This window comes from Elephas maximus, chromosome 3 (genome assembly GCF_024166365.1).
Source record: "Elephas maximus indicus isolate mEleMax1 chromosome 3, mEleMax1 primary haplotype, whole genome shotgun sequence".
NCBI lineage: Eukaryota > Metazoa > Chordata > Mammalia > Proboscidea > Elephantidae > Elephas > Elephas maximus.
The window spans coordinates 115,984,224-116,010,361 of NC_064821.1; the positions used below are offsets into that span (position 1 = coordinate 115,984,224).

The 26,138-nt window shown below is 36.6% G+C and overlaps 1 protein-coding gene across 1 annotated transcript in view; it reads left to right on the top strand.

Moving 5' to 3' along the window:
• Nucleotides 1–26,138, top strand: part of LRRC7 (leucine rich repeat containing 7) — a 617,060-nt gene that overhangs the window by 129,769 nt on the left and 461,153 nt on the right. The window contains exon 2 of the mRNA XM_049879569.1: nucleotides 19,355–19,452. Coding sequence (XP_049735526.1) covers nucleotides 19,355–19,452 — 98 coding nt within the window. The remainder of the gene's footprint in view (nucleotides 1–19,354; nucleotides 19,453–26,138) is intronic.

Here is a 26,138-nt window from a genome sequence, read left to right on the forward strand (position 1 = left end):
TACTACATTATAGTTGGTAAAAAATGGAAAGGAAGGGAAGGCAAAGGAAGAAACTGACATAAATATTCAATTACCTAAATGTCTTTTTAAAAATGCACGGTCAGAATATAATCCAGAAATTATATACTCGTGTTATGTGTCTGTGTGTGTACTGCTGGTTATCGACCTAAATTCACACTGACCTAATTTCTCACCAGCACTTCTGTGTTACTAATAATGATAAATATACTTGAGATATTATTACTCTATGATTGATCTAAAAAACACAATAATACATTTTAAAAGTTTATTTATTTTGTTGTTGTTGAGAATATACACAGCAAAACATACACCAATTCAACAGTTTCTACATGTACAATTTACTGACATTGATTATATTCCTTGAGTTGTGCGTCCATCCTCACTCTCCTTTTCTGAGTTGTTCCAACCTCATTAATATAAACTCACTGCCCTGTAAGGTTCCTATCTAATCTTTCAAGTTACTGTTGTTACTTCCATCCTATATAGATTGTTCCTAAAAGAGCATGATGCTCAAGGCAGATATTTTTTACTATTTAAGATAAACTGCTGTTTGTTTTTAAGAAGCCTTTGAGGGGTATTTTTGGTTTAAGGTTTAAAGATTATCTCAGGGCAGTAGTATCAGGGATTCATCTAGCCTCTATGGCTACAGAAAGTTTAGAGTTCATGAGAATTTGGATTTCTGTTCTGCACTTTTCCCCTTTTAATTAGGATTCTTCTATAGAATCTTTGATCAAAATGTTCACTAACGGTAGCCAGGCACCATCCAGTTCTTCTGGTCTCATGGCAAAGTAGGCAGTTGTTCATGGAGGCACTTAGCCACACATTCCATATTCTCCTCCTATTCCTGACTCTCCTTCTCCTTATGTTACTACAGGCAAAAAGAGACCAATTGTTGTGCCTTGAATGGCCACTTGCAGTTTTTGAGACCCTAAACCCCAAAAATCCACTGCCGTTGAGTCGATTCTGACTCAATTTGAGACCCTAGGCACTATATAATGAATTAGGAAATGGAATGGGAGAACTAAACATGTTATCAGGCCAACTAAGTGGGATACGCCATGAAACCATGGCTGTAAACCTCCAAACCAAGAAACCAAATCCCATAAGGTTTTTGGTTGTACATAAGCAGTCTTAGCAGCTACTCTTTTTTTTTTTTTTTGGTCATTGTTGTAAGTATATCCATCACACAACTTTGGGCAAGTCAACTTTTTACAGGTGTACAAGTTATTGACAGCAATTAAAATAATTGGCTGTTCAACCCTACCCTTAGCCAAGGCAATATTTCCATGACCATTAAGTCGCCTTTTCCCCTCCCTTCCACTCTTAGTAACCACTAATAGAGTTTATTCTCTATACATTTACCTTTTCTTGTATTTTTATATAAGTGCAGTCATACAATATTTGCCCTCTTGTGATTGATTTATTTCACTCAGCATAATATTTTTAAAGTAAGACAACTAGTCAAAATAAAAACCTTATAATTATTATTTAAGGTAATTAATGACTTAATAGCACTGTTTTTGAATAGATGATTTAACGTAAATAATTACCAGGGTTTCGAGATATTTCTTATAGGTAGAATTTCCCTCCTAAAGATTACAGCCTAGGAATGGAAGTTCTTCTCTGTCCTGTAGGGTCGCTGTGAGTCAGATGGCACACCACAACAACAGAATTTCTTCAGAATAAGTTATACAATCATGTGTAAGCAGACTAGAAGGTTACCTATATCATCAGTTTTGAAATGTGCTACAAAGAGTCCTAAACCCATAAAACCAAACGTGTTCCCGTCGACTCAATTCTGACTCATAGTGACCCTATAAGACAGAGTAGAACTGCCCATTGGGTTTTCAAAGGGTGGCTTGTGGATTTGAACTGCCAGCCTTTTGGTTAGCAGCCAAGCTCTTAACCACTGTGCCACCAGGGCTCCTAAAAAGTCCCAAGAATCCCCTTTAACTATCTTCTGTGTATTTGAACTGTCACTTGCTATTTTGTAACCTCTGATAGCTTATATATTTAGCATTTCTAAGGCTCAGTTTCCGTATATTTTAAAGAAGATATCAACATTTTAAGTAATTTATATTAACTTGATTTTATTACTTCCAAAATATATCATCATGATGCAACTGAATTTGTTTTTTAAAAAGTTACTTCTATTATAAGCATGATGCTCTAAATACCCTCAAAGTACCTTCCCATGAAAACAACTAAAAAATCTGGACAAAATAGAATTTACAGTTCTTTAAATGAGATGCTGAACTGGTTAGAAAAGAAGGAATTTGCAGTATCCAAAAGCTAAATCAAGAAGAAAACCATTGAAGGCAAGAAAGAATTGAAAGTAGATTTTACTCTAAGAATATCTGCTAAAGCCTAGTGATTCTGAGCTCCTGCTTTACTGGCTGGAAGTGGCTAAGCATCCAGGAAATAAAGCTTAGATATCCCTCAAAATGTGGAATCTAATAGGACACTTCCCTATAAAACTGTAATACCAAAGGACTTCGCCTTCAGTGCACAGGTAAACTCTTTGCTGTTGAGTCAATTCTGACTCAAAACAGCCCTATATTACAGAGTAGAATTATCCTATAGGGTTTTCAAGGCTGTAAATTTTATGGAAGCCTACCGCCACATCTTTCTCCTGCGGAACGACTGGTGGGTTCAAACCGCCGAACTTTCACTTAGCATCTGAGCATTAAACCACAGAACAACCAGGACTCCTTAGTGCATAGGTAATGAGATAGAATCCTCCAAAGAAATGGACACAAGGAAATTTGACTGGTTTCTAATGCAGGGAGAGAAAGAAAATCTCCCCAGGAGAATTCATAACCACTAAATTCACACTATTTAAAAGGTCAAAAGTGAAGTATTCTAATGAAATGTGCAAAGACCTGGAGTTCTCAAAAACCAAAAGGGAATAATACACTCGGCATTTCTCAAGCTGAAAGAACTGAAGAAAAATTCAAGCCTTAAGTTGTAATGTTGAAGGATTGCAAAATATTGAATGACACAGAAAGCATCAAAAGAAGATGGAAGGAATACACAGAGTCACTGTACCAAAAAGAATTGGTTGATGTTCAGCCATTTCAGGAGGTAGAATATGATCAAGAACCAATGGTATTGAAGGAAGAATTCCAAGCTACACTGAAGGCAGTGGCGAAAAACCAAGTTCCAGGAATTGACAGAATACCAACTGAGATGTTTCAACAAATGGATGCAGTGCTAAAGGTACTCACTCGTCTACGCCAAAAAATTTGGAGGACAGCTGCCTGACCACCCAACTAGAAGAGATCCATGTTTGTGCCCTGTCCAAAGAAAAGTGATACAATAGAATGTGGAAACTATCGAACAATATCATTAGTATCACACACAAGTAACATTTTGCTGAAGGTAATTCAAAAGCAGTTGCAGCAATACATCCACAGGTGACTGCCAGAAATTCATGCTGGACTCAGAAGAGGGCATGGAACTAGGAATATCATTGCTGATGTCAGACGGATCTTGGCTGAGAACAGAGAATACCAGAAAGATGTTTACCTATGTTTTATTGGCTATGCAATGGCATTGGACTGGGTGAATCATAACAAATTATAGATAACATTGCAAAGAATGGGAATTCCGGAACACTTAATTGTGCTCATGAGGAACCTGTACATAGACCAAGAGGCAGTTTTTCGAACAGACCAAGGGGATATTTTGTGGTTTAAAATCAGGAATGGTGTGGATCAGGGTTGTATCCTTTCACCATATTTATTAAGCCTGTACACTGAGCAAATGACCTGAGAAAGTGGACTATATGAAGAAGAACAAGGCATCAGGATTGGAGGAAGACTCATTAACAACTTGTAATATGCAGATGACACAACCGTCCTTGCTGAAAGTGAAGAGAACTTGAAGCACTTCCTGACGAAGATCAAAGACTACAGCTTTCAATATAAATTACGCCTCCATATAAAGAAAACAGAAATCCTCACAACTGGGCCAATAAGCAACATCATGATAAATGGAAAAAATATTAAAGTTGTCAAGGATTTCATTTTACTTGGATCAACAGTCAATGCTGATGGAAGCAGCAGTCAAGAAATCAAATAACATATTGCATTGGGCAAATCTGCTGCAAAAGACTTCTTTAAAGTGTTAAAAAGCAAAAACGTCTATTTGAGGACTAAAGTGTGCCTGATCCAAGCCATTGTATTTTCAATCACATCATATGCATATGAAAAATACACATGAATAAGGAAGACTGAAGAAGAATTGATGCCTTTGAATAATGGTGTTGGTGAAGAATATTGAATATACCTGAACTTCCAGAAGAACAAACAAATCTGTCTTGGAAGAAGTACAGCCAGAATACTCCTTAGAAGAAAGGATAGCAAGACTGTATCTGGGGTAATCTGGACGTGGTGTCAGGAGTGAGCAGTCCCTGGAGAATGACATCATGCCTGTTAAAGTAGATGGTCAATGAAAGAGAGGAAAACCCTCAGTGAGGTGGATTGATACAGTGGCTGCACTGACTTGCTGAAGTATAGCAACAGATGTGAGGATGGTGCAGGACTGGGAAGTGTTCAATCCTGTTGTACCTAGGTCACTATGAGTTAGAACTGATACAAAGGCACCTAACAACAACAACATGAGGTCAAAAAACCTCAAAAGGAAAAGTTAATTTAAAACAGACCTTGTATCTTGGGTCATTGCCTCTAAGACTGTCAAAACTAACTGCAAGTTTTCTCTGAAGTAAAATAAAATCCAATCATAGCTTCAAAGAATCTTCAAATATAAATTTCCAGGAAACATGAGATCACTATATAAAATTGTAAAACACACAGAGAAACATGACACCATAAATCAAAGTCAGCAGAGACAAGAGCCAGAATAATTAGACCACAAAATCTTCAGACATTGGAATTTTCTAAAATGGTATGTGTTTCAAGAAATGAGGAATGGAAATGTGAGAGAGGAACAGGAGACTATAAAAATAATCAGTGGATTTTCAAGAACAGAATAGGCAGAATTAAAAAAAAAAAGGATGATAAAGTATCCTCATGCTAATGAGAGAGAGGAGCCATTATGCCTAAAAACCAAAAAAACCAAACCCATTGCCGTCAAGTTGATTCTGACTCATAGTGACCCTATAGGACAGAGTAGGTCTGTCCCAAAGGGTTTCCAAGGAGCACCTGGTGGATTCGAACAATGGGCCTTTCGGTTAGCAGCCATAGCTCTTAACCACTACTACACCAGGATTTCACATTATGCCTAAAGGAACACTTAAAAGGAAATGTTACGTAAAATTAGAGAGGGCTATAATTGCAGCTGTAGAGGGTTGTCTGAGAGAAACTGTAACTGTTGGTACAACAATGCAGCTGCTGCCAACCCACAACTCATTAAAGAGATAGCTGAGTGAATAAATACCCTGACCTCTCTCCTTCCACCCTCATATATTCTGCTGCACCTCTCATTGGCCAAATATACATAGAGGTTAGTGTCCCAGAACACAGAATAGAATGGAGGAGGGAGGATCTAGAGTGGCAAAAAGACAGTACCCAGCCCATGAGGCTAAGACACATTAAGGATAGAGTGAAAGGTCTAAAATTATGTGTAATCTCAGTTATAAAAGGAGAAAATAGAAAAACCAGGGAAAATCTAATATTCAAAGGTAAAATGGATGATAATTTAGAATTGTTGAAAGACACAAAATCTCAGATCTAAAATGTCAACCCAATATAAAAAAGAAAACTACAGCTAGACAATATCACAATGAAAGTTAAGAACACTAAAGACAATGAAGAGACCTTCAAATCAGTGAGAAAAAAAAAAAGAAAGATTGCCTACCAAGGAAGGGCAATAAATTAATAACTAATTTCTCAATGGCAACAAAGGAGCAATAAATTAGAAACAAAGCCTTTAATAAACTGTATAAATAACTACCCATATTTAATTATTCATCTAGCAAATCTATTTTTCAAAAAGTGCAAAATATGGACATTTTCAGATGAATAACATCTGAGGGTATTTAAAATCTCCTGATTAACTCCAGAGAAAATTTTAAAAGATGTACTTCAGGTAAAAAGAAAGTGATTTAAGATAAAAGGCCTGAGATGCAATAAAGAACAGTAAGCAATTAAACACGTGAATGTATCTAAACATAGAAATCAAAATCTCCAAGTTAGAAGTCATGAAAAAAATGCAATGAACAAAGAAAAAAAAATCTTAATTCAAAAGAAGGGAAGAAAAGAAAATTAAAAATTTCTGTAAATAGAAGCACACGATAAGATAGTAGAAATAAATTCAAATTATTACCAGTAGATCTGATAAATGTAAATATAATGTTCCAATTAAGAATTGGATTTAAAAAATCTGGATTTAAAAAATTCAATGACATACTCTTTCCAAGAGACATACCTTGAATACAAAAATCCAAAAAAATTGGCACTGAAGTATGGGAAATGATATTCCAGGCAATTACCTTATTTTTACCCAGATAACCTGCACCCTTCCTTCTCTTCTCCTCCCAACCCAGAAGCAACCTCCCAAGTATTACCATGCCAGTTCTCTTCCACATGTTGCTGTTAAAAAAAAATTAGCATAATGCACTTATGAAAATGCCTTGCAGGGGGAGGTTACAGCTTGCAAACAAATGCAGAAGACACGAGTTATTTGTGTAAAAATATGGTCTACTAAGAGAACTCTTGCAACTGCATTATTATCAAATAAAACAGATTTTAAGGCAAATAAACCAAAAAAAAAAAAAAAAAAAAACCAGGGCCATCGAGTGGATTCCGACTCGTAGCGACCCTATAGGCCAGAGTAGAACTGCCCCATAGAGTTTCCAAGGAGCGCCTGGCGATTTCGAACTGCCAACCCTTTGATTAGCAGCCATAGCACTTAACCACTAGCCACCAGTGTTTCCTTAAGGCAAATAGCATAATTATATCTTAAGGTCATTACTACGTAATGATAACAGTTTTATCAGTATGTTATAACTCCTATGTACCAAATAATATAGCCTCAAACTGCACAAAGCAAAAAAAAAAAAAAATGACAGAACTACAGGGAGAAACATACATTCACCATCATATTGTGGGATGTGTTTACACTTTAATTAATAGATAAAACAGAAACAAAAAATCATCAACATAGGAATAATACATATTCTTTTTGGAGCATGTATCAGTCTTTAAAGTCAAAAAAGAATACATTTTTCTAATAAGCAGAATAAACATGGCAGAAGGTGATAAGCACTAGGAAAAAAGAAAAATTTGAGCTGGGTAAGGGAAAGGGGGGGAGCAAGAGTGTGGTGCAGGATTAGAATATTAGGAGAGAAAGTCAAAGTATATTGTTAAATGTGGTTATCAGTTTAGGCCTTATTGAAAGAGTAACATTTGAGCCAAGATGTGACCAAGGTCAAAGAATTTCAAAGGGAGGGCACAGCTAAAGTAACAGTTCAAGGCAGGAGCATATCCCGTATGTTTAAGTGGATTGATCCAAAGGAGAGGAAAAGGAGTTGAAGAGACGTTACAGACGGCAGATTACAAAGGGCCTCTTAGGCCGTTGTGAGGACTTCAGCTTTTGCTCTGAGTGGAATGGGGAGTTGTAGGGGTCTTGGGAGCACTGTGGAGACAGGCTCTGACTCATGATTTAAAAAGATTCCTCTGGTTGCTGGATCGACATAGACGGTGGGGGAGCAAGGGTTGTAGCATAGAAGCTGTACATGCATGCTCTAATATTACATTAATAAAGAAAAAAAACATTGCCGATGAGTCGATTCCGACTCATAGCAACCCTATAGGACATGGTAGACCTGCCCCATAGAGTTTCCAAGGAGCTCCTGTTGGATTCGAACTGCCGACGTTTTCGTTAGCAGCCGAACTGTTAACCACTACACCACCTACATTAATGGGTGAAATATTTTACATAAACACAAAAGAAGCCAAAGGAAGAAAGTCAAAAAGAAAGAAAAGCAAATCCTTCTGGCTGCGTAGTAGGAAAGGAAAGAAAAATACGAGGTGGGAGTTCTAATGTGATTTTTTTTTTTTTGTACCCTGTTATGTGATCCTTCTTGGTGACCTCACAATTTTTTTTCAAAGTGCAAGAAGATTTTTTAAGTGATCTTAGAATTAGCACAGAATTATGCAATGTCCATCTGAGGAGTTCAGGCTGTTAGGGTACTCACTTACTCTCAAATAAGAACTTGTTTTGTTTCTTTTTTTCCCCAGAAACTTATTTTCTTAAATGAGTCATCTTGACTCCTCTTCCCCCAGTACAAGATACAGCATTTTCTATTCTCTCATCTCAGTGTAGGTATTTTATGCTTTTAAAAATTTGAGAAATTATAAATATGATACTGATTCTAGAGTTTCCTTTTTTCTCATCATTAAGAGTCATGGCCATCAAACAGTACTCACATAATTTAACCCTAAAAGTTCATTTATTTGGAAAAAAAAGAAAAGTTTATTGGGTATCTTCTGTGTGTCAGTGCCACACCATTGAAGTACCAAGTGTTTTTTACGTATTTTTCACATCAATGTTATCTTTACGTAATTATATTGGTTCAGTATAGGACAGTTTTCAAAAATTCTCGCCGTTCTTTAACTGATATATATCTTCTATATTGCCAGCTTTGTTCTTGCTCTTGAGAGTAAGGTAAACATCTTTTGAGTATTTTGGATGTACTGATTTTATTTCTTATTATGCCTCCTTTTGTTGTTGTTAGTTGCCGTTGAGTCCATTTGAACTCATGACAACCCCACGTGTGCAGAGTAGAACTGCTCCATAGGGTTTTCAAGGCTGTGACTTTTTGAAAGCAGATCAACAGGCCTGTCTTCTGAGGCACCTCTGGATGGATTCGAACCACCAACCTTTCAGCTAGTAGTCAAGTGCTTCTCTGTTTACCCCACCCAGGGACTCATGCCTTCTTTACATGTTTGCAATCCCTGCAAATAATTAATTTTTGTAAGCAACTGTTTCTGTTAATTTATTCACTCAGTGTATATAGTTTTAAGGAATTTATTTTCTGAATTACTCTGATTTTAAGAGTTTAATTGTAGTCTCGTGATTGAGACAATAAACGTGTTTCTAAATCTTACATGTATATCAGTTGTTTTTGTATGAGCCTTCATAAGGGAAGCTTTCTGTTTAAGGAAAACCTTGTGCTGATTCATTTTGTTAATAAAAGAATATCTTCACAAAGATATTCTTTGTGTAAGGGAGGAAAACACTAAAATCCATTAAAAGTAGGAGAGAAGAAAATCTGTTTAAAACTCGAGTTCTGTGGATAGCTTGAATTTTTTTCTGTTGCTGCCCGTTCTCATTAATTTCATAGATTTTTCACGTAACAGTTGCATACTAAAACATCTATAAAGAAATTATATACTATTCACATTCTAGCTCTGATTTGTCATTTAGGACTAGTAGACTGTAGATTTTCAGAAGCCCATAATGACACCTATCTATTTTGAATCCTATGCCTTTGAATAAAGGTGGGAATAATGTACCATCGTGTTTGCCATTTTCCTGAATGTGTAACATGGCAACGTAAGAATGCATTTCTCCTCTCTGTAACTATTACAGATCCTTGTACTTTTGGTAAAAAATTTCTGGCCTTAAAATGGAGCATTCTGATTCTTTTCCACTTAGCAACACCTCATTTACTTTTCTTTTCTGTTGAACATTTCACTCCTGTTCTAGCAGGAGTGAAAGAATAAGGTGTGGTTTCTCTTTACAATAATCTTATTTATCTTCGGTTTGTCCTTATTAACTACGTGCTCAACATATTTGGCTGAGATAATTGGGTACTGATTATTTTTGCACTGTCATTTGCAGTTCACACTGGATCTTTTAAAATACCTTTCAATGGCTATGGTATGCTTGTTGTTCATGTTTTCAGCATAGACCTGGCCTGGAGTTTGGTTCATGATAATTCACATTCAACTTTTCCCCAAAAGAAAACATCAGCTCAGTGATAAACCAAGAGCACTTTCCACTGCTTCTTCAACTCTTTGCTTCTTTTTCTTGAATTCAAAACCATATAATGAATTCTGGAGCTCTGGGAGGTCACTTAGTTTTAGGGCTTTCTGAGGATAGATGGTCACAGGACGCGGCCCCCTTTTTTTTCTCTTTCCCCTGGCAGGAGTAGACTAGAAGTCACTATTTCCAACAATAATATAGCAGTCTTACCCTTCCTTTTTTCATATGCATATTTAGGCAATACTTTTATTTTTGGTGCCTATTTTATTTATTTCAGTTTTTCATAAATTATTTCTGTGGAATTTTAGACCTGTAGAAACATAAGTCAAAGTGACAAAAAGTAATACATATTCAGTATTTTAAAGTTTATTGAATATCTGTAACACATTTGGTGAGAATATAAAATTATAAGACACTAGAAGAAAGAAAATGCTTGCGTGATGTTTTTTATGCATGGTGACATAGTGAGATAAAGGGTCAAAGGACCAGCATTCAAGTCCTTACTTTGGCCTTCATGTGTTACCCAGTATATGTTATTTAACTGCTCAGACTTCCAGCTGCCTTATCTACAAATAAGGGTGGTATTAATACCTACTTCAGAATTGGCGTGAAAATGAAATAAATCATAAGAATTGTAGCACACTATATCAAAGCTCTCAAGTCATTTAGAATCTCTATGCACAAAGGCACCAGTGTTGGAATGGAGAATAATACTAGCCGGAAAACCACTGGTTACTCTTTTAAACTTCTAATAGGTGTAATAAGGAATAAGGAAGATTCAGAAGGCAAGCACTGGGTATAGTTTGAAGCTGTTGAGAAATGGTTTCGAGTTGTTGGAGAGCCCCAAGAGAATTCAGACTTAAAAATAGGCCTTCAAAAAACAAACAAAAAAAAATAGGCCTTCAAGGATGGGTAAAATTTGGAATGGAAAAGAAGGATCTTCCAAGTGTTCCTGCCAGGAAGAAGTAGCCTTCATTCATCCGATCATTAAGTCAATTGTTAAATATTTATAGAGTGTTTGCCATAGACTAGGTATTGTGTGAAAAGATACCATGGAAAATAGAGTAGACTATGGAAAGAAAAAGATGTTTGATCTTTGTCATATGAAATACATTTTAATCTTTGGCTCTGGCAAATTAAAAGGCAGGTACGCTCTTTTCTTCAAGACTAATACAGTGAATTTTTAGATTTCATCAATATCGCATGGAGTTATGCTTTGAAAAAAATACTCCTGTACATTTACTATAAATTTAAAAGCAGCAAATGCAACCATATTTCAGTACAATTATCTTACTAAGCTTCCCACTGATAAAGGCTAAAAAAAAAAAAAAAAACACAACTCCTTGCCGTAGAGTTGATTCTGACTCATAGGACCCTATAGTGACCCTGTAGGTCGGAATAGAACTGACTCATAGGGTTTCCAAGGCTGTAATCCTTATGGAAGCAGACTGCCACTACTTACATTGATTGTCATTCTACATGTATGGGGTTGTTTTTATTTATAGGTATGTGATTTATTGCATCCAATTTTTTTTTTAATTTTATTTTGCCTAAAATCAAATTTAAAGAAACTCAAAGAAATGTCACTTTGATTTTTTAAAAAAGTCTTGCATTTATTCAAGATTGTTTAATTAAAGATAGTGAATTATCAATTGAAAAATTTACTTTCTTAGAAACTAGTAAGTCAAGGATCTTTACCCTTTGCAATTTATTTTATATCCACTTAACTGGAAAAAGAAAAAGTCCTTAAGGAGCCTACAGAACACAAAATAAAAAAAAAAAAGGGCTTTCAAATTCTCAGCTCATTGCTTGTGCACTGAACTTCATTTAGAAGCTTATCTGAATTATCTATTTATCAGATAAGTCCATTCATCACTACATATCTCCATTTTGGGTTGGGTTCACAAAGTAGCAAATATAGTAATAAGTTCAGTGAGGGAGAAAAATATTACCTTAGTATCTTTGGTATCTTACAGACAAAACAAGTTGATCTTATTTTCATTTTTTAATTTTATTTGATCTCATAATTCAATAATTTTGCTTTCTTATCATCTTTACTGGTAGAGGCAAAGGGTTCTGCTGACAAAAGTTCTACTGGGTTTCATTCACACTGAAATGACAGCTCCCTTGCATCTCATTCCACCTTTATCATCCTATCCCCTACCCAGCAATGGAAATACAGGGTTGTCTACACCATTCCCACCACACATCTGTTATTTTGTCCTGCTGTGGCAGCTTGCTTCTTGCTACGATACTGAAAACTATTCCACTGGTATTTCAGATACCAGCGGGGTCACCCATAGTGGACAGGTTTCAACATATCTTCCAGACTATGCCAGACTAGAAAGAAAGTTCTCACAATCTACTTCCAAAGATTAGCCAGTGAAAATCTTATGGATCACAACAGAATATTGTCTGATATAATGCTGGGAGATGGGTCCCCTAGGTTGAAAGGCACTCAAAATACACAACGGCTACAACAATGGACTCAGCATACCAACAATTGTGAATATGGTACAGGGCTGGCAATATTTCATTTTGTTGTACATAGGATTACCATGGGTCAGAACTGATGGCAACTAACAACAACAATAACTGACCCCACTCTCTGATATCTGGTCATGCTTTGTAGGTGATTGAGAGTGGGATGATAAGATGCTATTGTTGAGTACAAGGTGACAGCAAGGGGGCACCTATGTTGGGGTGAGAGGACAGCAGCAGTATTTGGAAGGCCATTAGTTTGACTACCTAGGTTACACCAGATGATCTCAGAAACATCTCTTTACTTATGGCAGGATCAGAAGATACAGATTTTTTTTATTCACTGAAACAACAAATAGCTAATGGATGCCAGGAACTGTGTAAATTTCTTCAGATAAAGTGTGGAATAAAACCATCATTGTTCTTGCCTTCATGGAGTTTACAGTCCAAGAGAAAGGTGGATATTAAACAGAACTTTCAGACAACTAATAACCAAACCAAAACCTAGTGCCGTCGAGTCGATTTCGACTCATAGCGACCCTATAGGACAGAGTAGAACTGCCCCATAGAGTTTCCAAGGAGCGCCTGGCAGATTTGAACTGCAGACCCTTTGGTTAGCAACCATAGCACTTAACCACTATGCCACCAGGGTTTCCAGACAACTAATATATAATAGCAATTGTGAAAAGTGCTATGATAGAAAACCCAGGACACAGGGCAGAACCATATTTTGGGACATAATCAGATTAATGGAGAAAAAATTGAAGTTGTCAAAAATTTGATTCTACTTGGATCAACAATCAAGGTCCATGGGAGCAGCCATCAAGAAATCAAATAATGTATTGCACTGGATAAATCTGCTGCAAAGGATCTCTTTAAAGTTTTAAAAAGAAAGATGTCATTTTAATGACTAAACCAATTGAAAAGACCCAGACCATGGTCTTTTCAATTGCCTAATGTGCATGTGAAAGCCAATCTATGAAAAAGGAGGACAGAAGAAGAACTGATGCATTCAAATTGTAGTGTTGATGAAGAATATTGAATACACTATGGACTGCCAGAGAATGAGCAAATTAGACTTAGAAGAAATACAATTAGAATGCTTCTTAGAAACAAGGATGGTGAGACTTTGGACATGTCATCAAGAAAGACCAATCTCTAGAAAAGGACATCATGTTTGGGTAAGCAGAGGGTCAACAAAAACAAGGGAATCCTTCGATTAGCAGGATTGACACAAATAACCAGAACAAGGGACTTAAACATACCAATGATAATGAGGATGGCAAGGGACTAGGGCAATGTTTCATTTTGCTATATACAAAGTTGTGCTACATCAGAGCCAGCTCAACATCAACTAACAACAACAACTAGGTTAAGGAATCACTGACAATTCTTTCAAGAAACGATATTACAGTGAAAACTGGAAGGATAGTTAGGAGTCATTCAGGCAGAGTAGGAGAAAGACCATTCAAGGTAAAGGGAGCAGCATGTGTAAAGGTCCTAAGTTAGGAAGGAGTTTCCAAAAAAAGCACTTAAATGTGCTAGAAAGAGCACCATAGTTAAAAACCATAGTTACATGTAAAAATATGTTTCTGCAAAGAGGCTCCTAAGAGGTTATTTTGGGCTATTTCTACAATGAGAATTTAAGTTGTCTATTTGTCCACAAAAGACCCCCATAAGGAACACTTCTCAAACACTTGATTTCCCTGCTCTTATTTACTTCAATTTAGAGGCCTTCAGTGGAGAATTATGTTTTTACTAGATGCATACTAAATTAAAAAAAAAAAAATTACTAGTTTCTAGACATGCTGTGGTGCGCCTGACCAAGCCATGGTGTTTTCGATCATCTTATATGCATGTGAAAGCTGGAGAATAAATAAGGAAGACCAAAGAACTGATGCCTTTGAATTGTGATGTTGGCGAAGAATATTGAATATACCATGGACTTCCAAAAGAACAAATAAATCTGTCTTGGAAGAAGTACAACCAGAATGCTCCCTAAAAGCAAGAATGGTGAGACTACATCTCATGTACCTTGGACACATTATCAGAAGGGATCAGTCTCTAGAGAAGAACATTATGCTTGGTAAAGTAGAAGATCACAAAAAAGAGGAAAACCCTCAACGAGATGGATTGACACAGTGGCTGCAATAATGGGGTCAAGCATAACAATGATCATGAAGATGGTGCAAGACTGGGCAGTGTTTTGTTCTGTTGTACATAGGGTCGAGGAGCTGGAACAGACACCGTGGCGCCTAACAACAGACATGTTGTAATCTCCCATACAGCAGCCACTAGACACATGTGGATATTTAAGTTTAAATTTAAATAAATTAAAATTGACTATTTTTTTTTTTAAAGTTCTAATTCAGTTCCAAAGTCAAACCAGCCACGTTTCAATACGGCAATGCGGCTACTGTATTGGACAACACATATATGGACCATCTCAATCATTGCAGGAAGTTATATTGCACAGTCAATCCATGCAGGAGTTAGTAGCATGGGTTCTGGGGTCACACAGATCTGTCTTTTTTTTTTTTCACCTACATTGTGTGAATCCAAGCAAGTTACTTAACGTTACCGAGCCTCAAGTTAACCATGGAGAAAATAGAGATGACGTAGAAAATGTATATAAAGAACCTAACATGGCACCTGGCATATAATATTTATTTTCTCGCAAATACCTATTGCCTGATTAGGGTCTGTGCCCTGGAGCAGTTGAACCAATGGAACGTACTCCAAGTCAGAAAGAGAGAGAAAGTTTATTTAGGAGGTGACATCAATGGCAAGTCTGACAGCAATGCAGGCTGTCTTTATGGAGTCCCGAAAGGCAGTTTTACATTAGAGTTTGTAAATGGCTGTTACTAGGGTTAGAAGTATCTTTTTGGCACGTAGCCCACAGATGGCATGGCTGGATGAGTTATTCATTACAAGATAATTACAAGAGAATTTTTATCAGACTGAAGATATACATGCCAGACATCTGTGCTCTAATCTTCATGTGGGGGGTTGTAAGTCACAGGTGGCCAGACAGAAGAAAAACAAAGTCATTAACGAAAGTATGTGGAAAGAAGAAGGCAGGCAGGGAAAAAAAAAAAAAAATTACAGGCTCATCACGGTATTAGTTATGTCAAGCTCTTGATCACCGTTTTGAGAAAGAGAAAACATGTTGTGGAGTATTAGGGTCACATACCTGATACCTTTATTTTCTTAAGCCAACTCCTTTGTCCATTCATAAGTCAGTCATTCCTGTTCTTCCTGTTCATTCCAGTGTAAACCCATTTCAACCATATTTTCACTTCCTTCATTCATTAGGCCTCTGCCACATCTCCTTGGCGAGTCCTCAGTCCTAAATCAATCCAACCTTGTTCTCTGATCCAGACCTTATTGGAAGAAATCATTGCACTGTTGAGTTTTGCAGCTTTATAAATAAGCAGCTCCAGGGTCTTCTGGTGGACCTCCAGGCAACTTTGCAAGCCTTTTAATTGCACCTCCTTGGCTACTCTTCACTTTTTATAGTATCTGCCCTAACTGCAGTCTTTCCCCCAGGCCATCTGTACCCCAACTCTGTAATAATGGATGACTTTATCTCCTGGCATGAATAATTTTTATTTATAGGGGTTCCCAAATGTTAGTATCCAGACAAGTGTAAAGCTGCCTACTTAAAACCCCAAACCAACCTCACTGCCGTCAAGTAGATTCCTACTCATAGCAACCCTACAGGAGAGAGTAGAACTGCTGCATAGTGTTTTCAAGGAGTGCCTGGTGGATTCAAACTGCCAACCTTTTGGTTGGCAGCTGTAGCTCACCGTAGCTCTTAACCACTGTGCCACCAGGGCTCTGGCTACTTAAAAGCACCTGACAAATGTTAAATATTAGATAAATCTGTTGCAAAAGATCTCTTTAAAGTTTTAAAAAACAAAGATGCCACTTAGAAAGCTAAATATATATATGTATGTATATATTTAACATTAATCAGATGCTTTAAGCAACCACACACACTTGGGTATGAACCTAGCCTACTAAATAAGAATCTTTAGTACTGGGAATCAGTGCTTCTGGTTTGTTTAAAGTTCTTCAGGTGATTTTGAGGCCTAGCGAAGTTTGGGAGACATGACCAAGGTGGTTGCAGACAATTTTTACTCATAACTTTGATTGCTGCTTCATGCCATTAGATATTCATCTGGCTGCCACCATTTCTTCCCAGCAGTTGAACATGTAAACTGTACTTTTCAGAGCTCTTCAATGAGTTGCCTGTGGTCATCACACTTAATCTCTCCTTGCTGGAACTGTTAACACACTGCCACTGGTGGCTTGCCAAGCTCGAGAGAGCTAGATGGCTCCTTTGCTGTGTCCTGGCTGGGCTCCATGACTTTATTCCTGGGCATTTTATCTGACCATTTAATGCAAACTGTAGATCACAGATGACACTCATGGAAGGGTTCAAGGAGCCAGAGTGTAATCTCAGAAAGATGGAAGTCTCATAGTTAGTTACATAATAGTTTGAACATGAAAATTGTTTTGTAAAACTCTTAACTTGTTTAAGTGTGTTTACCAGTGATCAAAGCATTTAGCATACTAAAGAGGAAAAAAAAAAAGACTTTTAAATGCTGTTTTTAATTTTTTCATCTATTAGTGTATCATTAATATAATTTATAGTGATATCTAGGGGCCCAGTTATCATTTTGACAGGTCTCAAAAATCTTAAAAGGACACTGAGAGAAGCAAACATTTTAGCCACAATAGCTAAATCATCATTAATCAATATGGAATCCACAGATCAACATATATATATACATAATATGTTATATTTAATAAGAAATTTACTAAAACCTTCCCGAAATCATTCTTTAAGAGGCAGAGTGGGAGTTGAGCCCAAGAAGTCTGATTCCAGAACCCTGGTTCGTTACCATTCAGCCATCTGACATTGCTAACATTGCATAATCTCCTGTATGTCTGCTTGTTAGTGTTCCCAGAATGCAACCTTTGGGTACAATGATACCTGGGTGATTGACTTGAGGATCTTTGATGCAATGGCAGCGAGTTGAGTGAAACTTTTCCAGAGCCCTGGAAGTACTTTCTGTCTTTCAGTTTTTCTGCCATAAACATAACTTCAAGCATAGTTTCATGGGTATCAACTAGATTATTTTTATTTTCACACATTAGAGATATAAAAGGAAAAATAATAATTCATCAAAGAAGGAGGTTTACATAGATTTCTAAGCAGGATATGTTGTCATTCCTCATCAGAGTGTAATCATGATGAGTAAAATTGGTTTTTAAAATTACATCACAATTTTATGGAGATTTTTGCATTTGCAGCATATGTTTGTTGTATTTTACTATCTGAGTTTGTAAAAAAATCAGTAGATCGCCAGGCCTTTCTTCTGAGGTGCCTCTGGGTGGATTCTAACAGCTAACCTTTGAGTTAATAGGCAAATGGTTAACTGTTTGCACCACCTATGTACTCCCTAAGCTTGTATGTACTAGTGAATAATGATAAGTTCATGTAACTTGTTATTAGATCATTATGGAAATCCATACATTTGCTGCAATACATAACCAATTGCACATTGAATTAACTCGAGTCAGAAATTAGAAACTTTGATTTAATTTACTTGCTTATGGCTAAGGCTCATAGTGAAACTGCAGAGATGGGTCTGTAAGCTTAATTTTTCCCTATGTATGTTGTTAAAGCAAATTATGTCTTAAAAGTTTTCAGGTTCCTATTTATTGCCCTGTCATTGTATGGTCATAATGTCAAGAGAAGTAACTCACACTTGAACTTCAAGTGAAACCAAGGTTCAAATTATCGTTGCACATTAAGAAATATTTTCTTACACTTTATATAAAATAGGCATGGTTGTATAAACATTCACACACACAGAGCACCCCCTGCATACAAAAGGATTGTTTTCAGGAAGTATATTTAAAGAGTGCTTTTAATAACCATTGACAGCTTCCCACAGAAGTAATGTTATGTTACAGAGCTAGTAAATACGTTGTTTATCTCATATTTTATACCATTCTAAATATTGTTTTTATGGGATCATCCTTTCCCAATTTCTTCTCCAGACACCAGAAGCAATCTTATGTACCAGCAGCCCTAGGAGACCCTCCTCTACCATCGTCCTTAACAACCATACCCTATTCAATAATAATGCCATCAACCAGAACTGTTATCAAAACCAGCAAAATCCTATCGGCATAAATACGTATGTCTTAAAAAAAAGAAGTTTATATTTTCAAAATGATAAATCAATATCATGGTTATGTTCTGAATTTTCAAACCCTGATCATTCAATATATAATTTTAATGCTATGGAAATTACTAGAGCATGCATTGGTGAAGTAAAATTATAAAGTTTATTGAAAACAGAAAATATTGACAACAAAGTATGTGCTGTTAAATATGTCGTAAGTTGCGTTTGATGAGTTTGTTAGTATTTTCATGTTGTTATCATTGGTTATGTTACTTGACATTGAAAAATGCAGTTTATTTTAACCACTTTTTACAAGTCACAAGTATTAGAATTAGAAATTCTCTCCCAGTATGCTCTTTCTTTATAAATGATTATCTGATTTTTGATAAATTTGTTTGCTTTACAAGTAATTACTCTTTAGTTAATAGGTCTCTAATTGGAGACTTCGTATGAGTTTCAGCCCCATGGTATTTTTAATTTTTTAAAAATTGGAATACTTTGGAAAAGCCAAGCACTCTTCAGTTTACCACAGTCCCTGCCACTCCCTACTACCTTACTCCCTGCCACTACACTTAATTGTTTGTCTACCACTCCACTTTAGATACTTGGGCCTGTAACTTCTGACTTAGCCCATTTAACTTGTCCACATTGATAAAGATTTGGATGTTAAAATACACTTTTATTTTCTTTTATAGGATGGAGAACCTAATAAGGGGAAGGAATCCCCCACAATACCAGAGAAGTCCTTGTAAAGACGTTCGTGCAGCACTTCGGAAGAGGCCTGACGAGGAGTGTAAGTATGTTTAAAAAAGCTTAGCTGAGTTCTAGATAGCTTTTGGTGAGTAATGTTGTAAAACTAAAGGGTTAACCTTTAAGTGCTTAGTCAAATGATATGTACTCAATAAATATTTATTGAATAGGATTGAACTGATCTTTTTTTAAACAATTTGCAACATGGTGCCTGAACGCAAGAGCTTAGAAAATTGTTGTCTTAAGAGCATTCCTCTGGGAATTCAAGATGCTCTACGGCAAACTGGGTTCTGTGTTCAAATTAGATTGGAAAAGGTCATGTAAAATCTACCAAATCTTTCTTAGATACTTATATTGTGCGTATCAATGGTCCTGAGAAGTCTTGAAATTAAAAAAAAATTTGAAATGTGTCTAAAGTCAACATGTTCCTTTTTTACTTGACCACTGTGCTTTTTAACATTTGTTTTGTAACTGAGCACTCTTTGCAGACCACTGCGTTAGACTAAAAAATAAAAAATCTGGGGGTAAAAATAAATACATGGGTCAAACTGAAACATTTGATTTGATTGAATTTAGGAAAAACTTTTGGAAGATGGGAGCCATGTATCCCATTATCAAATCTTCAAATTATTAAATGTTAGTATATTATAATTTTCCTGTGGATATTTTAATATTTCTAGTCTGTAGCATTTAGTAAATTGTTTGAGACTTTTGACATAATACTTGCATACTAAGTTTATAAAATGACCCCTAATAATAACTTTCTGCACAGTGTTTGCATGTAATGACTTTCAGGGAAATAAATCACATTCCGGTATGACAAAAATTTATCTAAAATACGCCCTTTTATAAGAAGTTACATTTCATAAGAATGGAGCTAATGTATCATGTTCACTGACCTATACAGTTTAGTAGACTTTTAAGATTATATTGGCATTTTAAATTAGCTTGAAATATACTGTTCTGGGTAAAGATGAAATATATTGAAGCTGGGCATACTCACGGCAAGTCGAGTGTTTTATTATAAAGTCAATATATAATTTTATTGGGCTGACATCTATGCCATTCAGTATAGTGTTAGTCTCTTTTAAGTGGTGAATTTATAGCTTCTAACACTACAAACAATACCTAATTAAAATTTGATTTAAAAAAGCTCATGAATATCTTAAAACAAAAACCATATGCACAATACAAACTCTTGTATAAAAGTATAGCTTATTTTTCTTCTCTATGGTGGTTTAACACAGTCAGCTTAGTCTTTGGCATGTTCTGCAGTTTTTATTTAAAAACGTAGAAGAGTCTTTTGTGGATAATAAACCCACAGGTGATTCTCACTGAGTTGGCATTTAAAGTGTAAAAATGTTTTCTTCAGGGCTCTTGTACTAGTTGGTTTATGGCCAAACTATGATCCATGGTCCAAATCCAACCTGACACCTATTTTGGGAAATAAAATGTTATTGAAACACAGCCACCACCCATTTGTCTGTGGCTGCTTTTGCACTACAAAGGAAGAGTTGAGTAGTTACGACGGCGACCATATGGCCTGCAAAGTAAAAATATTTACCATCTGGTTCTTTATAGGAAAAAAAATAATTCTAATACCTGGTCTGGGCCAATAGGTCTCCAAGTGTGGTCCCCATACAAGCAGCATCAACATCACCAGGGAACTTGTTAAAAATGCAAAATCTACGGTTGCAATACACACCTACTGACTTGAAAATTCTAAGCTACAAGCAATCTGTGTTTTAACAAGCCCTTGTGGAGATTCAGATGCAAGCTCATGTTTGAAAACTAGTGGACCAGGTCAAATGATTGACTGCAGATGATGTTAAATCATCAGCAATACAAAAGAGAGATGATGATAGGCATATTTCAGAGTTAAATGTTATTGTCATCAAAAGTGAAGTACCTAATGTAACTGTTGCTTGTGGTGTAAGACCTCATCAGTTGGAATGTGGCACTCAGAGCAATTTTTTTTTTTTTAATTGTACTTTGGAAACCCTGGTGGCATAGTGGTTAAGAGCTAAGGCTGCTAACTAATAGGTTGGCAATTCGAATCCACCAGGCGCTCCTTGGAAATTCTATGGGGCAGCTCTACTCTATTCTATAGGGTCACTATGAGTCAGAATCAACTGGATGGCAAAGGGTTTTTTTTTTTTTTAGATGAAGTTTTATAGAGCAAACTAGCTTCTCTTTAAACAGTTAGTGCACGTATTGTTTTATGACATTGGTTAACAACCCCACGACACGTCAACATTCTCCCTTCTCGACCTTGGGTTCTCAGCTATCCTGTCCCCTCCTGCCTTCTATTCCATTCCCCCTTGCCGGTGTGCCCCTTTAGTCTCATTTTGTTTTATGGTCCTGTCTAATCTTTGGCTGAAGGGTGAACCTCAGGAGTGACTTCATTACGGAGCTAAAAGGGTGTCCAGGGGTCATACTCTCAGGGTTTCTCCAGTCTGTCAGGCCAGTCTGTTTTTTTTGTGAGTTAGAACTTTGTTCTACATTTTTCTCCAGCTCTGTCCAGGACTCTCTATTGTCATCCCTGTCAGAGCAGTCAGTGGTGGTAACCAGGCACCATCTAGTTGTACTGGACTCAGTCTACTGGAAGCCGTGGTAGACGTGGTTCATTTTTCCTTTGGCCTAATCTTTCCCTTGTATCTTTAGTTTTCTTCAGTCTCCATTGCCCCCGAAGGGGTGAGACCAGTAGAGAATCTTAGATGGCCACTCATAGGCTTTTAAGACCCCAGACACTACTTGCCAAAGTAGAATGTAGAACATTTTCTTTATAAACCATGTTATGCCAGTTGAGTTAAATATTCCACAAGACCATGGTCCCCACAGCCTAGCAATTTGGTCCCTCAGGGAATTTGGATGTATCTATGGAGCTTCCTTGACCTTACCTTGTACAAGTTGCTCTGGGTTCCCCAGTATTTTTTACTATCTTATCCATCACCAAAGTTGCCACTTATCTATTGTCTATTTAGTGTTTTTCCATCCCTCCTCCCACCCCGTAACCATCAAAGATTATTTCTTTTTGTGTGTAAACCTTTTCATGAATTTTTATAGTAGTGGTCTGATACAATATTTGCTCTTTTGTGATTAATTTATTTCACTCAGCATAATGCCCTTCAGATTCATCCATGTTATGAGATGCTTCACAGATTCATCACTGATCTTTAGCATTGCGTAGTACTCCATTGTGTGTATGTACCATAGTTTGTTTATCCGTTCATCTGTTGATGGGTATCTAGGTTGTTTCCATCTTTCTGCTATTGTGAACAATGTTGCAATGAACATGGGTGTGCATATGTCTATTCATGTGATGACTCTTATTTCTCTAAAATATATTCCTAGGTGTGGGATTGCTGGATCATATGGTATTTCTATTTCTAGCTTTCTAAGGAAGCGCCGTATCATTTTCCAAAATGATTGTATCATTTTGCGAAATTCCCACCAGCAGCACATAAGATTTGTAATCTCCCTGCAGCCTCTCCAACATTTGTTATTTTCTGATTTTTTTTTTTTTTTGATTCACACCAGGAATGCTGGGGTGAGATGGTATCTCATTGTGGTTTTGATTTGCATTTCTCTAATGGCTAGTGATAGTGAGCCTTTCCTCATGTGTCTCTTATCCACTTGAATGTCTTCTTTGGTGAAGTGTCTGTTCATTTCCTTTGCCCATTTTTTAATTGGATTATTTGTCTTTTTGTTGTAGAGGTGTTGGACTTTCCTGTAGATTTTAGAGATTAGACCTCTGTCGGATTTGTCATAGCCAATTTTTTTTTTCCCAGTCTGTAGGTTCTCTTTTTACTCTTTTAGTGAAGTCTTTTGATGAGCATAAGTTTTTAAAAGATCCAGCTTAAAAAGCTTATATTCTGGAGTTTGTGTGTTGTTAGTTATGGTTTGTATCCTGTTAAAGTTAGAGCAATTTTTGAAATGTCACCACAGGAACTCAGCTAGAGTGACTATGTTATTGAGCATGGATAGACATAATGAGAAGTCTATAAAATTTTATTCCCTTCAAGAGAGGTCTTCATTATCCCTTCTTAGTGTAATAAGCAATCCTGCAGGTCCTGTTAGAGATGAATGTTAATTCCCTGAGAAAGAAACCATCTTTTTATAATGGCAACAACATACCATGGTTAAGACCATTAACTTTAGAGTCACATAAAAAAAAAACATAGGAGGGTTTATTCTCTAGTGTGATACTTACAAGCTGCAGGACCCTGGGTAATTTTTTTTTTTTTATCTAAGCCTCAGTTTCCTTGTCTTTAAAATGACGATAATGATAAAGCCTATCTTGTAGGGTTGTTTTGATAATTAAGAAAGATATTTACGTTAGGTACTTGGTACTTGGGATATAGAAAATTTTCTCTCTATTCTCTTTTTCCACTTGTTATTATTGTTCTTATTACAGATTAACTTTTTTAATTTTTTTTAAGGAAAATAAGGCATTTTTTGATATCAGAAATCCTGATCCATAAAAATTACTACCAATATTTTTAGACATAATAATTTATAGAAAGGCACAAGTTGAAAAAAATGACATAAAACTGAAACTATTGCAGCATTGTTAGACAGTAATTTGTCTAATAAAATGGCATAGTTCTGCAAATTCAATATGATTCTACAAATCCAGTATGAAACCTTGACCAAGACTTCTTTGTCAGCTCCCATGGAAAATGCCCACCTTAGAAATCTGTCATATGAAGCCAAATGGTAGTGGCTTCCCTCTACTGACTGAGAAATGAAATGAATAGTGGACCTTGGATCAGGCTATACGATCTTCTGTATTCACGGAGAGTCCCTCTCTCATCTGGAGATATAAACTGAAATTAGTGCAGCATTGTTAGACAGTAATTTGTCTAATACAATATCATAGTTCTACAAATTCAATATGATTATACAGATGTAGTATGAAACCTTTACCAAGACTTCTTTGTCAACTCCCACGGAATGCATCCACCTTAGAAAACCATCATAGATACAGGAAGGTTTTGCTAAATAGTATAGTTCATACTGCTCTATTTTATAATCTTTTATCCTCTTTTACAATATTTTCAATGTTAAGGTCAACATTAGGTCACCAGACAGAGTTCTTAGCCAGTTCTTTCATGTGAATTGTTTCTAGCTGTGCTGCATCAAGCACAGCTAAGCAAACTTTCAGTATAAAGAAGTTGATTCTTCTAAAAGACATATTTTTAAACATGCTCAAGTCACTCTCCACTAAAAAACAAAACAAAAACTTTTTCCTCAAGACTACAGCCCCATTAGCTATAGCTCTACGTTCTTGTTTTATTCCCAGGCAAGCTTCCTGAAAGAGTCATTTATATTTGCTCGATTTACTTACCTCCCACTCACTCTTTCAACTCATCCAGTCTGACTCCTAACCAATCACTCTTCTGCAACAGCTTTCATTCACATCACCAATAATCTCTCTATGTTGCTATATTTGTTTTCTATTTCTATGTAACAAATTACTACAAAAAGTGGTGGCTTGAAACAATACATATTTACTATCTCACAGTGTCCATGCGTCAGGAGTTGAGGTAGGACTTAGCTTGGTTCCCTGCATCAGGCTGCAGTCCACCAGGCTACAGTCTAATCAGAGGAAGGAAGGAGGGAAGGAATGAAGAAATAAAGGCACAAGGAAGGAAGGTACAAAGAAAAGAAGAAACAAAAGAACCAAGGAAGAAGATTCTCGAACAAGATGTTATAGACTGGCTATTCCCCCTTTAAATGAAAGTAAACATCCTGAAAATTATTCAACAGATAATGATAAAACGACTCTGAAAGCTTGAAAGAAAGTAGACTGTCTGGGACTTCAGGTCTTGAGGAAAGACAATATGGTATGTTCCCTGGGTTTTCTTTTTACTTCTTATAAGAGGTTTGCAACCCAGAAATACAACAGGAATAGATACAAGAAAAAAACAAAAAGCAAGAAATGCCTGCTTTCTCATCCAAAGGACTAGGAAAGGGGAAGCCTAACAGAGACCTAGTAAAGAGTTTCAATACCCAATCCAGTCCAGCAGGTAGATTGATCCACCAGCAGAGAACAGCAGGGCCCCAGGCCATATCAGTCCCTGTCCCCCACCTCCCATCCCCTGCAACCCCACCACAACTTTCCCTGGTGGGTAGACTAATCTGGTGGCAATGGCAGCAATGGTAATATTCTGTTTCTCCCTACTATCCACTGAGTAGCATAAGAAGGCCCATGATCAGTAGTTCCTGCTCCTACCCAGAAGGTAAGCCAGCAACATCAGGCCCCAGGAAGTGCCTTCCACCTTGGAAGATGGCACCAGAAGGCTTTGAGCAAGAACCCCAGCAGTGCCAGAAGAATAAAAGAGACCAGAATAGTGTTCCAAGGGCTCCAAAAATTAGACTGTCATTAAAACTAAAGCTCAAAAAAGTTGGCCATAACCTACACAGTAAATCTAACAGGAAAAACACATTGCCATAAAGTCATGTCTAACTCATAGTGACCCCATAGGACAGAGTAGAACTGCCCCATAGGGTTTCCAAGGAGCTGCTGGTGGATTCGAACTGTCAACCATTTGGTTAGCAGCCTGAGCTCTTAACCACTGTGCCACTAGGGCCCCAAACAGGAAAAGTGCCCATTAAAATAGAAAATTTAAATACAATCAAGAGTCTCTTAAAATAATAATGGAAATGTCCGAGATACAACTGAAAATAATTATCATACCGAGAACCAAGAATACCATATTATGA